The sequence below is a fragment of the Anolis sagrei genome, chromosome 10 (assembly GCF_037176765.1).
Source record: "Anolis sagrei isolate rAnoSag1 chromosome 10, rAnoSag1.mat, whole genome shotgun sequence".
NCBI lineage: Eukaryota > Metazoa > Chordata > Lepidosauria > Squamata > Dactyloidae > Anolis > Anolis sagrei.
In genome coordinates this window covers 23,299,373-23,317,055 of record NC_090030.1, presented here as the reverse complement: position 1 = coordinate 23,317,055, position 17,683 = coordinate 23,299,373, and the positions used below count along the sequence as shown (strand labels likewise).

General features: G+C 45.7%; 1 protein-coding gene across 1 annotated transcript in view; it reads right to left on the bottom strand.

Annotated features, from left to right (window-relative positions):
* Positions 1 to 9,128, bottom strand: part of STK26 (serine/threonine kinase 26) — a 59,651-nt gene extending 50,523 nt beyond the window's left edge. Inside the window, exons 1-2 of the mRNA XM_060756068.2 lie at positions 8,745 to 9,128; positions 4,854 to 4,994 (exon numbers count right to left, since the gene is read on the bottom strand). Coding sequence (XP_060612051.2) covers positions 4,854 to 4,895 — 42 coding nt within the window. The 5' untranslated portion in view covers positions 4,896 to 4,994; positions 8,745 to 9,128. The remainder of the gene's footprint in view (positions 1 to 4,853; positions 4,995 to 8,744) is intronic.
* Between the last annotated feature and the right edge of the window lie 8,555 nt (positions 9,129 to 17,683).

Genomic DNA, 17,683 nt, shown 5'->3' with positions numbered 1-17,683 from the left:
CACTTTGAAGATACAGCCGTACCTGCGCCAGTGGTATGCTTCTCATGGAAAAATGCAGAAACATGATCCCCTTCCACACCTTAAATAAGCTTTAAACAAATCATTTTAATAGCATTGAGCATTTCCTCACTAATATATCTCTAGTCCTCTATTGATTCTTCATAAAATCAATACTTACAGTAATTCTAATTTGAATGTTTATATATTTTTGGGTTGTAAATTGTGTGGTCGAAGGCTTTCATGGCTGGAATCACGGGTTGCTGTGAGTTTTCCAGGCTGTATGGCCATGTTCCAGAGGCATTCTCTCCTGACGTTTCACCCACATCTGAGAGAATGCCTTGGAACATGGCCACACAGCTTGGAAAACTCACAGCAACCCTGCATTGAACTGGTTGTTTTGTAAGCTGCTTGGAGAGAGAAAAGGCGAGGTATAAACAAATATAATAACAATGTCTACAACAATAAGCCGATTATCGGCTCACACCAGAGGACCAAGACATTTCTAGAGACAACATATTAAATCAAATCAACAGATGATCTAAAGTCAAAACTGCATGTGTCAAGGGATGATGGCTTTCTGGTGGTCTAATTTATGTTGCATGCACAAAACATATAACAATATTGTGAATAACCATCAGGTTATGTATACAAGGTAAATATGAAATATCAACAGATTTCATGTTCAGAGATGGGTCCCACCTCCAAGATATCTCATTATGTATATGAAGGGATTCCAAAATCCCTAAAACTTCAAGTCCCATCATCCATGGTCTGCCCTCCTCCAAACTGCAAAAGGCTGTAGAGTGGGTCATGGGGGCTCTGTGTGCCAAGTTTGATCTTTATCAGTCTTTGTTGGGGGCAAAGTGGTCTGTGGGAACCAATGCATTTGAAAGTACTACAAATCCCATCAACCTTTGTCCATCCTCCCCCAAACCTCACCAGGACGTAAAGGGGGTCATGGGGGTTATGTGTGCCAAGATTGATCCAGGTCCATCACCCATGCTGGTCACAGTGGCCTGTGAAAGCGGGAGCCAATCAGAAAGCTGCCACATACACCATCCTCCCTCCGCATACAAACACTCACTTTTATTATATACATAGATGTATCACATGTGTATATTGTAAACCGCTCCGAGCCTTCGGAGAGTGGCGGTATATAAAATTGATTAAATAATATATATATATTGTCCTGGTTGCTGGAGGGAGCCCCTCCCTCCAGCAACTATATATATATATATATATATATATATATATATATATATATATAAGGCCTGGGTAACAACGGAAAAATTTGTTTCTAAAATCGATTCGTTTTTTGGGGGTTTTTGCGTTTCGTTATTTAAAATAATTACAAAATTTTCCTTTAAAAAAGTTCGGTATTTACGAAATTTCGTAAATGGTAAAAAATTACAAAACAATAACGAATCGATTTCCGAAACAATAACGAATCGATTCGTTAATGGCGGACGCGACCGCGCAATACGCTAAAAAACCTCCAAATGGGACAGGGGGAACTTCTGAAGCTTAATTAAACCAAAATCAACTATAAAAACCCTTAGAAAACAAAAAACAACTATAAAACTTGCCCCAGACATGCGGAAATAATAACGAACCGACCTCAAAACGATAACGAAACGAATACAATAACGAAATACAAAACATTTACGAAACGATTTAAAAATTCGTTTTTTTAAAAAAATTGCTCCAGACTGGTTCGTTATCGTTTTGTAATTGAAAAATTAACGAATTTTTTAACGAATTACGAATTAACGAAACGAAACCGCCCAGCCCTAATATATATATTTGTTGCTGGAGGGAGGGGCTCCCAACTGATGAGCTAGAAGATATGGAATACTTTTGGTACCAAATATTTTGGAGGATACTCAGCTGACTCCTAGGATGGCATTGGAGCACAACGAAAGCAATGGGAGACCTTTCGGAATATAAGCAAGCTGAAGAAATAGGGATCTTGGGAGAGAAGAATGGGCCTTGATGGGGGACCCCAACCAGGACAATGTATTTGTCTGCTGAAGGACCTTTGATTGCTTCCTTTTCCAAACACAAGGCTTTTTGATGGGCTTAATGCCATTACACACATGTCAAGCAGATTAGAAAATCACCAGAGGGAAAAATAATCAAACACCCTCCCAGATTAGTTCCAGGAGACTAGCTTGTGTTGGTTTGTGGCAGCAAAAGAAACCTCTCAAAAAACCAAAAAAGCATTTCCTTAAATTCATAGCCGACCAAAACCCCAAGAGCTATGGTTTGGTCCCATTGCCGGGCTCCCGGGTATGGCGAGTTTCAGACTTGGCGGCCGCCAAATCCTTGACCCCTCAGCTACATCTAGGGACGGGAGGCCGAAGCCTATGCTTAACTCGAAAGTAGCACTGTCACTCAGTTTAATAATAGGAACGTTTCCACGCTCAGAGGTTGCCTGAAGTGAACCGCTTGAATAAATCCGACTTTATTCTCAGGAGGGTGGAAAAAACTGGCAGCAGCATGGAAAACATTTCAGCGTTCCCACCAAAGCACGGCCCTCCCTCGAAAGAGCAAAACCAAGAGTCAGATTTTTCTTCCTGCGGTGGAGAAGGATACGAGGGCTGGATGAGCAAGTGGTAACATTTGAGTGATATTTGGACATTGATTAACACTTGGGGCAAAGCAGCTTAAGGCTGAATTAGGTGGCCTGCTAACAGCAGCAGCTTTCAGTACAGCACAGCTATTCCACTCTTCAAATTACCCTATTTACTCAAATCTAATGCTCACCTTTTTGGGCTAAATGGCCTTGCCAGGATTTATAGTTCACCTACAATCAAAGAGCACTCTGAACTCCACCAACGATGGAATTGAACCAAACTTGGCACACAGAACTCTCATGACCAACAAAAAGTACTTGAAGGGTTTGGTGGACATTGACCTTGAGTTTGGGAGTTGTAGTTCACCTACATCCAGAGAGAACTGTGGACTCAAACAATGATGGATCTGGAGCAAACTTGGCACGAATACTCAATGTGACCAAATGTGAACACTGGGAAAATAGACACTGAAGTTGTAGCTTGAACCAAACTTGGCACACAGAACTCCCATGAACAACAGAAAATACTTGAAGGGTTTGGTGGACATTGACCTTGAGTTTGGGAGTTGTAGTTCATCTACATCCAGAGAGAACTGTGGATTCAAACAATGGTGGATCTGGAGCAAACTTGGCATGAATACTCAATGTGCCCAAATGTGAACACTGGGAAAATAGACATTGAAGTTGTAGCTGCTGGGATTTGTAGATCACATACAATCAAAGAGCATTCTGAATGCCACCAATGATAGAACTGGGCCAAACCTCCCATACAGAACCCCCATGACCAACAGAAAATACGTTTTCTGATGGGCTTTGGCAACCCCTCTGACATCCCCTCTCGTGACCCGCCAGGGGTCCCTACCCCCAGGTTGAGAAAAACGGTATTACAGCATAAATGCACCCCAATATTTTCTTTTTCATTGCTGGAAGCTTTGGTGTCCTAATAATAATAATAATAATAATAATAATAATAATAATCTTTATTTATACCCTGCCACCATCTCCCCAGTGGGGACTCGGAGCGGCTTACATGGGGCCAAGCCCAGACAACATTACAATAAAATAAAACACAAACATAAACAACAATCAACTTCATGATCAAAATTACATAGGAAGAAAAAAAAAGCATTCCAATAACACAATCACGATGACAGTGGGTGGGCCGCATGTACAGGATAAAACAGCTTAAAAACTCTAATGAGATAAAATAGGAGCAAGTTATTTGAAGGAAGCTCATAAAAACAAACAAAGTTATAGAACTAAACTTCCCATGTGGAGGGCATGTACTTCAGTGGCAGAAGCGTTGAGGGGAGCAGTAATATCATGTTAAGAAACTGCTCACCAAAGGCGCAGCGGAAGAGCCAGGTTTTAAGGTTCTTTTCGAACATTTCTAGAGAAAGGGCTTTCTTGATCTCTCCAGGTAATGAGTTCCAGAGTCAGGGAGCCACAGAGGAGAAGGCTCTCTCCCTTGAAAACAAAAGTCCTAACACTTTTGTTTGCAAAGAAGGAGTTATAAGCAAGTAGCAACTGAAATGCACAACTTTTTTGGCCCTATTACAAAGAGCGAGCTTTTTGCCCCTGCAAATTACATTTGGCAGTAAATGCTCCTTTTCTGGTTTCAGGGTTTTCAAAATCAAAATCGAAGTTCACATTAGATTCGATGTCTTTCCCCCCAAGTCACCCTACCGCAACTAGGGGTTCTCAAACTTTTTAAACGAGAGGGCCAGGTCACAGTCCCTCAAACTGTTGGATTATAATTTGGAAAAAAACATGAATGAATTCCTATGCACACTGCACATATCTTATTTGTAGTACAAAACCACTTAAAAACAATACAATAATTAAAATGAAGAACAATTTTAACAAATATAAACTTATTAGTATTTCAATAGGAAGTGTGGGCCTGCTTTTGGCTGATGAGATAGGATTGTTGTTGTTGTTGTGTGCTTTCAAGTCATTTTAGGTTGACCCTGAACAAGGTCCGGGTAAATGACCTTGGTGGGCCGCATCTGGTCTTAGTTTGAGGACCCCTGGTTTAAACCATACTATGGAAGCACATTCTGATGCAAAGCTCCCAAGGGCTCTTGGAGTGTAAAAAGTGCTGATGTCAATCTCCTCCCTCTACAACATCCTCGTTTGCACCACATCACTTCCACCTTGCGCTATGCTGAGACTTCAGGTCGAAAGGCACATTCCCACTGCAGAAGTGCAGATGTGATCAGGAGAATAGGGATATATTAGGATGCCATTGTTTACAATGCTCGTTTTTTGGCCTTACCTGCATTCCAGGCACCTGCACGGCCACCGGAGAGTGGGCCATGGCTGTTGTCCCTCACGGCCTCCTCCTTGTGGCCTCCTGCTGCAGGGAAGCAGATGCTGCTGCTACTTCTAGGGGTCTCCTCCTTGGCTGCAATGGGGTCTGCAAAAAGGGGGGCGGGAGAAGGAGGAGAACAGACCTTTATTGGAAGGGAAGGCAAAAGAGGGGATACAAGCCCAGCAGATACCCTGCCTCAATGTCCCTCAAAACTCATTCTAGCTTTACAATTTAAACCCCATTTGCGAGGAAGAGGAAGGAAGGAAGGAAGGAAGGAAGGAAGGAAGGAAGGAAGGAAGGAAGGAAGGAAGGAAGAAAAAGAGGGGAAGGAAACAAGGAAGCCATAAGAAGAGGAGGAGGAAGAAGAGGAAGAAGAGGAAGGAAGGAAGGGAGGGAGCGAAAGAGTGGAAGGAAACAAGGAAGGAAGGACGGAAGGAAGCCATAAGAAGAGAAGGGAAGGAAGGAAGGAAGGAAGGAAGGAAGGAAGGAAGGAAGAGAAAGTGGGGAAAGAAACAAGGAAGCCATAAGAAGAGGAGGAGGAAGAAGAGGAAGAAGAGGAAGGGAGGAAGCGAAAGAGTGGAAGGAATCAAGGAAGGAAGGAAGGACGGAAGGAAGCCATAAGAGAAGGGGGAAGAAGAGGAAGGAAGGAAGGAAGGAAAAGAAAGTGGGGAAAGAAACAAGGAAGCCATAAGAAGAGGAGGAGGAAGAAGAGGAAGAAGAGGAAGGGAGGAAAAGAAAGAGTGGAAGGAAAGAAGGAAGCTATAAGATGGGGTAAGGAGAGTAACACACCCCTCATCCCCACACACACACACACACACACACACACACCTTAGCAACTTTTCTATGGGGAAGAACACAATCCCTAGGCCACTGCACCTTTTAGCCACTAGTCTATGGGAAAGAACACCTCATCCACAACTCCCCTAACTGCTAATCTATAGGAAGGAACACCCCCCCCCCCACCCACACACACAACCTCTGGGAAAAGGAGAATTACACAACCCCTCATCCGCACATACACCCCTTAGCAACTCTTCTATGGGGAAAAACTCTAGCCCACAGCTCCTTTTATTTAACCACTAGTCTATGGAGAAGAACACAACCCCTCATCCACAGTCCCCTGAACCCCTAGCCTATGGGGAAGGAGTGGAACACACACAGGAAGCCCCTTAGCAACTCTTCTATGAAGAAGAACACAATCCCTCATCCACAATCCCTATGAATCCCTAACCTATGGGGAAGGAGAGGAACACAACCCCTCATCCACACACAAGAAGCCCCATCAGCAACTCTTCTATGGGGAAGAACACAACCCCTCACCCACAGTTCTTCTGAACCCCTGGCCTATGGGGAAGGAGAGCAACACAATCCCAAATCCACACACAGGAAGCTTCCCCAGTCACTAGTCTATGGAGAAGAGCACAACCCCTCATCCCCAGTCCCCCTGAATCCTCAGCATATAGGGAAGGAGAGGAACACAACCCCAAATCCACACACAAGAAGCCCCCTTAGCAACTCTTCTATGGGGAGGAACACAATCCCTCATCCACAATCCCCATGAATCCCTAGCCTATGGGGAAGGAGAGGAACACAACCCCTCATTCACACACAAGAAGCGCCCTCAGCAACTCTTCTATGGGGAAGAACACAACCCCTCATCCACAGTTCGACTGAAGTCCTGGCCTATGGGGAAGGAGAGCAACACAATCCCAAATCCACACACAGGAAGCCTCCTCAGACACTAATCTATGGGGAAGAGCACAACCCCTCATCCCCAGTCTCCCTGAACCCTCGGCCTATAGAGAAGGAGAGGAACACAACCCCAAATCCACACACAAGAAATTCCCTTAGTAACTTTTCTATGGGGAGGAACACAATCCCTCATCCACACATACACCCCTTAGCAACTCTTCTATGGGGAAAAACCCCAACCTACAGTCACTAGTCAATGGGGAGGAACAGAACCCCTCATCTACAGCCCCCTAAATCCCTGGCCTATGGGTAAAGGTGAGGAACACAACCCCAAATCCACACACAAGGAGCCCCTTTAGCAACTCCTCTATGGGGAAGAACAGAACCCCTCATCCACAGCCCCCTGAACCCCTGGCCTATGGGAAAAGGGGAGGAACACAACCCCAAATCCACACACAAGACCCCTTAGTAACTCTTCTATGGGGAAGAACACAACCCCTCACCCACAGTCCCCTTGAACCCCTAGCCTATGGGCAAGCAAACCCCAAATCCACACACAAGAAGCCCACTTGGCAACTCTTCTATGGGGAAGAACACAACCCCTCATCCACAGCCTCCTGAATCCCTGGCCTGTGGGAAAAAGTGAGGAACACAACCCCAAATCCACACACAAGAAGCCTCCTTAGCAACTCTTCTATGGGGAGGAGGACAACCCCAAATCCACACACAAGAAGCCCCCTTAATAACTCTTCTATGGGGAAGAGCACAACCCCAAATCCACACACAAGAAGCCCCCTTAGTAACTCTTTTATGGTGAGGAGCACAACACCAAATCCACACACAAGAAGCCCCCTTAATAACTCTTCTATGGGGAAGAGCACAACCCCAAATCCACACACAAGAAGCCCCATTAGTAACTCTCCAATGGGTTAGGAGTAAAACCCCAAATCCACACACCAGAAGCCCACTTGGCAACTCTTCTATGGGGAAGAACACAACCCCAAATCCACACACCAGAAGCCCACTTGGCAACTCTTCTATGGGGAGGAGCACAACCCCAAATACACACACAAGAAGCCCCCTTAGTAACTCTCCAATGAGTTAGGAGTACAACCTAACCCTAACCCTAACCCTAACCCAATGAGTTAGGAGTACAACCTAACCCTAACCCTAACCCTAACCCTAACCCCAAATCCACACACCAGAAGCCCACTTGGCAACTCTTCTATGGGGAGGAGCACAACCCCAAATCCACACACAAGAAGCCCACTTGGCAGCTCTTCTATGGGGAAGAACACAACCCCAAATCCACACACAAGAAGCCCACTTGTCAACTCTTCTATGGGGAGGAACACAACCCCAAATCCACACACAAGAAGCCCCCTTGGCAACTCTTCTATAGGAGGAGCACAACCCCAAATCCACACACAAGAAGCCCACTTGGCAACTCTTCTATGGGGAGGAACACAACCCCAAATCCACACACAAGACGCCCACTTGGCAACTCTTCTATGGGGAGGAACACAACCCCAAATCCACATACAAGTAACTCTTCTATGGAGAAGAGCACAACCCCAAATCCACACACAAGAAGCCCACTTGGCAGCTCTTCTATGGGGAAGAACACAACCCCAAATCCACACACAACAAGCCCACTTGGCAGCTCTTCTATGGGGAAGAACACAACCGCAAATCCACACACAAGAAGCCCACTTGGCAGCTCTTCTATGGGGAGGAACACAACCCCAAATCCACACACCAGAAGCCCACTTGGCAGCTCTTCTATGGGGAAGAACACAACCCCAAATCCACACACAAGAAACCCACTTGGCAACTCTTGTATGGGGAGGAGCACAACCCCAAATCCACACACAAGTAACTCTTCTATGGGGAAGAGCACAACCCCAAATCCACACACAAGAAGCCCACTTGGCAGCTCTTCTATGGGGAAGAACACAACCCCAAATCCACACACAAGAAACCCACTTGGCAACTCTTGTATGGGGAGGAGCACAACCCCAAATTCACACACAAGTAACTCTTCTATGGGGAAGAGCACAACCCCAAATCCACACACAAGAAGCCCACTTGGCAACTCTTCTATGGGGAGGAGCACAACCCCAAATCCACACACAACCCCCAATCCCCGAGGCCAGGCCTCACCTGGGCCTGCCTCTCTTTGCCTCTTCTTCTTCTTCTTCGTCTCCTTCCGGCGCCGAAGCCCATGACCCGCTCCCCCGGGCGGCGCGGAAGGAAGGGCCTCCTCCGTCTCAGGAGGACGCCATCATGGAGGGAGAGAAGGAGGGAAGGAGGGGAGGGAGGCCTAGGCCTCCGCCTCAGCCCCGGCCTCGAGTAGCGCGCTCCCCCTCTCTCTGCGCCTCCCTCCTTCGGCCAAAGGCGGCGGCAGAAGTGAAGTGAAGCAGCAGCAGTGAAGGCCCGGCCTGGTTCTTTCCTCCTGGCGGCCTTCTCTCCTTCCCTTTCCCCCCTTCGCCGCCTCGCCTCACTCTTCTTGGCCTCGCCTCTTTCTCCTCAGCCTCCGCCCCTGAAGAGGGCAGGCCCAGGAGGAGAAGGAGGAGGAAAGAGAGGAGGAAGGAGGAAAGCATAAGTGGAAGAAAGAAGGGGGAAGAAGAGGAGAAAGGAGAGCAAGAAGGAAAGAAGGAAGAAGAGAGAAGAGGAGGAAGGAGGGAGAAAAGCATAAGGAGAAGAAGGAAGGGGAAGAAGGGTAGGAAGAAGAAGAAGGAAGGAAGGAAGCCATAAGAGGAGGAAGGAGAGAGGAGGGAGGAAACCATTATAAGAAGAAGAAAAGGGAAGAAGGAGACCAGGAAGGAAGGAAGAAGGTAGGAAGCCATAAGAGAAGGAAGGAGAGAGAAGAGGAAGGAGGAAGGAAGCCATACAAAGAAGAAGGAAGGGGGGAGAGCAAGGAAGGAAGGAAAGAGAAGAGGAAGGAAACTATAAGAAGAAGAAGGAAGGGGCAAGAAGGGTAGGAAGAAGAAGAAGGAAGGAAGCCATAAGAGAAGGAAAGAGAGAGAAGAGGAAGAAGGAAGGAAACCATAAGAAGAAGAAGGAAGGGGAAGAAGAGGAGGAAAGAGAGCAAGGAAGGAAGGAAGGAGAGAGAAGAGGAGGAAGGAGGGAAGAAAGGAAGGGGGGAAAAGGTAGGAAGGAGAAGAAGAAGGAAAGAAGCCATAACAGAAGGAAGGAGAGAGAAGAGGAAGGAGGAAGGAAACCTTAAGAAGATGAAGGAAGGGGGAAGAAGAGGAGGAAGGAGAAGAAGGAAGCCATAAGAGGATGAAGGAGAGCAAGGAAGAAAGGAGAGAGAAGAGGAGGGAGGAAGGAAACCATAAGAAGAAGGAGGAAGGGAAAGAAGGGTAGGAAGAAGAGGAAGGAGAGCAAGGAAGGAAGGAGAGAGAAGTGGAGGAAGGAGGGAGGAAAGCATAAGAAGAAGAAGGAAGGGGGAAGAAGGGTAGGAAGAAGAAGGAAGGAAGCCATAACAGAAGGAAGGAGAGAGAAGAGGAGGGAGGAAGAAATCCATAAGAAGATGAAGGAAGGGAGAGAAGGGTAGGAAGAAGAAAGAAGGAAGGAAGCCATAACAGAAGGAAGGAGAGAGAAGAGGAAGGAGGAAGGAAACCATAAGAAAAAGAAGGAAGGGGAAGAAGGATAGGAAGAAGAAGGGAGCCATAAGAGGAGGAAGGAGAGCAAGGAAGGAAGGAGAGAGAAGAGGAAGGAAGGGGGAAGAAGGTTAGGAAGAAGAAGAAGGAAATAAGCCATAAGAGAAGGAAGGAGAGAGAAGAGGAAGGAGGAAGGAAACCATAAGAAGAAGAAGGAAGGGGGAAGAAGGGCAGGAAGAAGAAGAAGAAGAAGGAAGCCAGAAGAAAGGAGAGAAAAGAGGGAGGAGGAAGGAAACCATAAGAAGAAGAAGGAAGGGGGGAAAGGGTAGGAAGAAGAAGAAGAAGGAAGGAAGCCATAAGAGAAGGAAGGAGAGAAAAGAGGAAGGAGGAAGAAAACCATAAGAAGGAAGGGGGAAGAAGAGGAGGAAGGAGAAGAAGAAGGAAGGAAGCCATAAGAGAAGGAAGGAGAGAGAAGACCATAAGAAGAAGAAGGAAGGGGGAAGAAGGGTAGGAAGAAGAAAAAGAAGGAAGCCAGAAGGAAGGAGAGAGAAGAGGAAGGAAACCATAAGAAGGAAGGGGGAGAAGGGTAGGAAGAAGAAGGAAAGAAGCCATAAGGGGAGGAAGGAAAGCAAGGAAGGGAGAGAGAAGAGGAGGGAGGGAGGAAACCATAAGAAGAAGAAGAAGAAGAAAGGGGAGGAAGGAGAGCAGGGAAGGAAGGAGAGAGAGCGAAGAGGAGGAAGGGTAGAGGAAACCACAAGAAGAAGAAGGAATGGGAAGGAGGGTAGGAAGAAGAGGAGGGAAGAAGGAAGCCATAAGAGGAGGAAGGAAGGAAGGAAGGAAGGAAGGAAGGAGAGAAAAGAGGAAGGAAAGTATAAGAAGGAAGGCTGAGAAGGGTAGGAAGAAGAGGAAGGAGAGCAAGGAGGGAAGGAGAGAGAAGAGTAGGAAGAAGAAAGGAAAGCATGAAGAGAAGAAGAAGGAAGGAGAGGAAGGAAGAAGAGAGAGAGAGAAGAGGAAGAAAACCACAAGAAGAAGAAGGAAGGGGAAGAAGGGTATGAAGAAGAGGAGGGAGGGAGCAAGGAAACCAAAAGAGGAAGAAGGAGAGCAAGGAAGAAAGGAGAGAGAAGAGGAGGAAAGAGGAAGGAAAGCATAAGAAGAAGGAAGGAGAGCAAGGTAGGAAGGAGAGAGAGCGAAGAGGCGGAAGGAGGGAGGAAACCACAAGAAGAAGAAGAAGGGGGAAGAAGGCAGGAAGGAAGCAAGGAGAGAGAAGAGGAGGAAGGAGAAAGGAGAACACAAGAAGGAGGAGGAAGGAAGGAGAGAGGAAGGAAGCCATAAGAGGAGGAAGGAAGGAAGGTGGAAAAGAGGAGTTAGGAAGGAAGGAAGCTATAAGAGGAAGAAAATGGAAGGAAGGAGAGAGAGAACAGGAGGAGGAAGCCAGAAGAAGAAGAAGAAGAAGAAGAAGAAAGAAAGAAGGAGCGGAGGGAGGAAAAGGAAGGAAGCCATAAGTAGAGGAAAAGGGAAAGAAGTAGAGAGAGAACAGGAGGAGGAAGCCATAAGAAGGAAGGAGGAGAAGAAAGCAAAGAGTGGTCAAGAGAGTTGGTGGGGGGAAGTAGTGGAATTAAATGGAGCTGAGGAGGATAATGGGGCAAATTTGGGGGTTCAGAAGGAACCATGAGAAATGTATAGGGTCCCTTTGACGACACAAGTGAGGTGTGTCGGTGGCAACTGAAGGAGGAACTAGGATTCAAGTGGGGTTTTTTTTGAGGACGAACACAGGAGACCTAAGAATGGGAGTCAATAGAAGTGAGGGCAATTTGGGGGTGCATTCCGGAGGGGGATACGTGTTTAAATGAAGAGCTGGGGATGAATAAAGATATTTATATATACAGGGTGGGCCAAAGGGGGTTTCAGTATTTTGTTTTGTTTTTACTTTGCAATGTTATGGAATCTCAAGAGTTGTAGTTTGTCGGGGTCTTTATCCCTCTCTGCGCTGCATTGAGCCTGGCAGTCCAAGTGCTGTCAAACTGCATTAAATCTACAGTGTGGATGCGCCCTGTGACACATCTTTTGACTGCATCCACAGCAGTGAAAGACAGTACTGTAAGTGAAAACATATTGCGGTTCTCCGTCCAATTTGGTTATTTTCCACTCCACCGAAATGGATGGCATTTAGGCTATTTTTAGCCTGTGGGTCCAAGGAGGCCAGCAGGAAATTCAGGATTTGAAAGCGGACTGAACGGAATGGGAATACTGTAAAAGAGAATAAACATAGGGAGGGATTCCAAACATTGGCGAAACTCAACTCCTGAAATAGGGATTTGACTCAATGGACACTCTGAAGCCCAATGAATGCATACCTTTGAATGTTCCCCAAACGTTGCCAACTACAATTAAATTTGGGCTCCATTGCAAAAAATAAATAAAACCCACCCCAAAACATACTTGACAGTGACTTTTTTATTTAATGTAAAATCAACAAAAACTGGCTTTGCACAGGACCACAAAATGTTCTGCCTGGATGAGTGGGGTGAGGATCAATGGCCAAGAATAAGGAATATTGTTGTGCGGGAAGTTTGGATCGAAACAACAACAAATGCATTTAGCTTGGACGGAAATGATGTCTTTTAAAGCAAGGGTCCTCGAACTTTTTAAGCCAAGTTTGCAGTTCCTCATAGAATCATAGAGTTGGGAGAGATATCATGGGCCATCCAGTCCAACCCCCTGCCAAGAAGTAGGAAAATTGCATTCAAAGCACCCTGACAGATGGCCAACCAGCTTCTGTTTAAAACCTGACTGTGAGAGCCGTTCAGCAGTGGAACTCTCTGACCTGGAGTGTGGTGGAGGCTCCTTAGAATCATAGAGTGGGAAGAGACGTCATGGGCCATCCAGTCCAACCCCCTGCCAAGAAAATTGCTTTCAAAGCACCCCTGACAGATGGCCAACCAGCTTCTGTTTAAAACCTGACCGTGAGAGCCGTTCAGCAGTGGAACTCTCTGACCTGGAGTGTGGTGGAGGCTCCTTAGAATCATAGAGTGGGAAGAGACGTCATGGGCCATCCAGTCCAACCCCCTGCCAAGAAAATTGCTTTCAAAGCACCCCTGACAGATGGCCAACCAGCTTCTGTTTAAAACCTGACTGTGAGAGCCGTTCAGCAGTGGAACTCTCTGCCCTGGAGTGTGGTGGAGGCTCCTTAGAATCATAGAGTGGGAAGAGACGTCATGGGCCATCCAGTCCAACCCCCTGCCAAGAAAATTGCATTCAAAGCACCCCTGACAGATGGCCAACCAGCTTCTGTTTAAAACCTGACCGTGAGAGCCGTTCAGCAGTGGAACTCTGCCCTGGAGTACGGTGGAGGCTCCTTCTTTGGAAGCTTTTAAACAGATGCTGGATGGCCTCCAGATGCCGGAGATGGAAAGAAACCTTTGTCTTTGTTTGTGTATTATATGTCATTGTTCACTGTTTGCCTATATATGTGTCATTGAATGTTTGCCTATATATGCGTATACTGTAATCCGCTCTGAGTCCCCTCGGAGAGATAGAGTGGAATATAAATAAAGTGTATTATTATTATTATTTTACTGACCGAAAAGCACAGTATGTCACAGCAAACGAGATCTCTATGCTGGATTTCGTATCACAAAATCACAAGTCGGACACTTCCCAAGCATCTAGGACTGTGTGATGTATTTTCGAATGATGCGCGCAGATCCAAGTCAGGTGGCCTTTTGCAGTTGACAGATCGTGATTTTGTCAATGTTTATTGTTTCCAAATGCCGGCTGAGATTTTTTAGCACGGCACCCAGTGCGCCAATTACCACTGGGACCACCTGTACTGGTTTATGCCAGAGTCTTTGCAGTTGAGGTCTTGATAGCGGCTGAGTTTTTCCTGTTGTTTTTCCTCAATGCGACTGTCACTTGGAATGGCGATATCAATAATCCAGATTTAATTCTGGACTTCCATCGACAAATGGGCTACAGAATCAAAATACAAATGAACCATCACAGAAGCAGCAGAAATATACAATGCCAGAAAACCGCAAAGTGTATTATTATTATTATTATTATTATTATTATTATTATTATTGTATTAAACCAACCTGGACACAACATATTATTTGAGAACACAGAAATGCTAGATCACTCCAACAACCACCATGTCAGACTACACAGAGAAGCCATAGAAATCCACAAGCATGTGGACAATTTCAACAGAAAGGAGGAAACCATGAAAATGAACAAAATCTGGCTACCAGTATTTTAAAAAACTCTAAAATTAGAACAGCACAACATCAGAGAGGAAACAAACAAGGACATCTAATCACCTCTCAACAAATGATTGCTTCAGGCACTGCCAGGCCATCAAATGCTAATCAAGGTGGTCAGTTGAAACATTCACACCTAGCTCCAACAGACAAAAGTCCTTTGTCCCATCCTGGTCATTCCACAGATATATAAACCCTTTTTCCTAGTTCCAGCAGACCTCACTACCTCTGAGGATGCTTGCCATTGATGCAGGCGAAACGTCAGGAGAAATGCCTCTAGAACATGGCCATTTAGCCCGAAAAAACCTACAACAACCCATCATCATCATCATCATCATCATCATTATAATTTCCTGCCTTTATGGATCGTACTCAAACCACGCCATCTTGCAATAATATTCTTTGATTTGTCATTATCTTGGTGTCAAACTACATTAATTCCACAGTGTAGCTGCAGTGCGCCCCATGATTGAAAAGGCATTGCTGCGAAAAGAAGAAAGAGAATGCAAGAAAGGTGAGAACAGACTTCTCATTAATCAGTCCAAGGCTTCAAGTACAAAGGTGTTCTTCATACAGTGTGAAGCAACACAACTTTGACCCACAATGTGTTAAATGGTGTACTTCCAAAACATTGGGGTAAAATGGTTGCCGCTTGTGAGTCCCATTGTTGCAGCTAGGGGCCAAAAAAGAGAAGAAGGATGAAATTCAGTGAAAGGGAAGTAGGGAAGAGGCTGGTTTCGGCAGCAGGAAGTCCGGAGTGACTAAATGTGTGCTTTGCGCATAGAAAGACATCAATTGTTGTTGGGTGCCTTCGAGTCCTTTCTGACTTATGGAGATCCTTTCCTGGTTTTTATATATTTATTTACTAGCTGTACCCACCACGCGTTGCAGTGGGCAACCTTCCCTCCCTCTTTCTCTCCTTCTTTCTTTCTCTCCTTCCTTCCTTCCTTCCCTCCTTTTTTTATTTCCTTCTCTCCTTCCTTCCTTCTCTTCCTCTTCTCTTCCTTCCCCCCTTTTCTTTCCCTTCCTCTTTCTCCCCTTTCTTCCTTTTCTACCTATTCTTGGACTGCAACTCCCAGCAGTTCTCCTGATCAATCTATCTGCCTACCTATCAATCTCTATCTAATCCATCTATCTTGTCTATCTGGAGGATTGCTGGGAGTTGCAGTCCAGGAATAAGGAATAGGAAATCTGCAGGGATGGGGATGCTCTCAAAGAAATCCAAGGAGAAGAAAGCTTGGATCTTGGAAGCAGTGCATTTGGATCATCCTCCTCCCCTGAAGGGCCTGGTCAAGGGGATGCTGGGAGCTATAGTCCAGAAGAGAGTGTGGATATGCTATTGTGTGTTTTGTTTGCTGGGGGCATCGTTTTGCACGTGCGCTGAAGCGTCCTTTTGCTTTTTTTGGCTTTTTAAGTCTCTTCTGTTGTGTTTATCAGTGTTTTTATGAGTGATGATCACTCGTTGACCTGATAGTTGTCTTGTGTCCAAATTTGGTGACAATTCATCCAGTGGTTTTTGAGTTATGTTGATCCCACAAACAAACATTACATTTTTTATTTATATAGATATCCCTCTTTGCCTCTCAAAAGCAGCCGGTTTTGCCTTCCTTTGAGGCTGAGAGAGTGTGACTCTCCTTTAAGAGGGGTCTTTGGACAGAGGTTACTGTTAGATGGACATCTTTCCAGGATAGGTGTGATATGCTCACTCCTAGATATTCCTGTAACCAATCTAACTGCTGTATTTGGAACCACTTGAAGTTTCCATTCTTGGTACAAGAGTAGCCCAATGTAAAATACATTACAGAAGTCCAACCTTGAGGTTACCAGAGTGCACTACCATCTTCAGGTCCTCCAAAATTAAGAAGGGGTGCAGCTGACATATCAGCCAAATAGCTGTCAGAACTATAAAATGCCATGTATTTTTCTATGCATTTGTGCTTGTACTTTTGAAGCATATTGCTTGAACTTGCATCCTATTTGGCTAAATTGTAATACACCATTGTAGTTTTGACTTTGGCCCGGACTCTGTCCTGGCTGATCTGGATTAGCAAAGGCTCACCAGGCATTGACCCCCTTATCCACGGTCCTAGCTGAAATCACTATATATTCTAGCCTCTGTTTAAAAGCCTCCAAGGAAGGAGCTTCCACCAGACTCCAAGGTATTTATTTATTTATCGTGTCATCAGCAACCATACCATTGTGTTACAATTCTAACAGAACAAAACAAACACACAGATTAAAAAGAAAAAGAAAAAAAAAACACAGATTTTGCAAACTTGGTAGTTGGTTAAATGTCCTTTGACCAGTATCTGTCCACTTGGAGTGCCTTTGGTGTTGCCGCAAGAAGGTCCTCCATCGTGCATGTGGCAGGGCTCAGGGTGCATTGCAGCAGGTGGTCAGTGGTTTGCTCCTCTCCACACTCGCATGTCGTGGATTCAGCTTTGTAGCCCATTTCCTAAGATTGGCTCTGCATCTCGTGGTGCCAGAGCGCAGTCTGTTCAGCGCCTTCCAAGTCGCCCAGTTTTCTGTGCGCCCAGGGGGGAGTCTCTCATCTGGTATCACCCATGGATTGAGGTGCTGGGTTTGGGCCTGCCACTTTTGGACTCTCGCTTGCTGGCGTGTTCCAGCGAGTGTCTCTGTAGATCTAAGAAAACTATGTCTTGATTTAAGTCGTTGATGTGCTGGCTGATACCCAAACAGGGGATGAGCTGGAGATGTCTCTGCCTTCGTCCTTTCACTATTGGCTGCTACTTCCCGGCGGTGCAATACTGGCTAAGCAGTGTAATTTCTCCAGTGGTGTGGGGCGCAGACACCCTGTGATAATGCGGCATGTCTCATTAAGAGCCACATCTACTGTTTTAGTGTGGTGAGATGTGTTCCACACTGGTCATGCATACTCAGCAGCAGAGTAGCAAAACACAAGGGCAGATGTCTTCACTGTGTCTGGTTGTGATCCCCAGGTTGTGCCAGTCAGCTTTCGTATGATGTTGTTTCTAGCGCCCACTTTTTGCTTGATGTTCAGGTAGTGCTTCTTGTAGGTCATCCGGGCGTCCCCTGGGCAACGTCTTCGTAGACGGCCAATTCTCTCGATCCAGAAGCAACCAGAGCCAAATAGATGTCAGAACTGTATAAAATGTCATCTATTTTTCTATGCATTTGTGCTTGTACTTTTGAAGCATATTGCTTGTACTTGCATCCTACTTGGATAAATTGTAATACACCTCTGTAGTTTTTACTT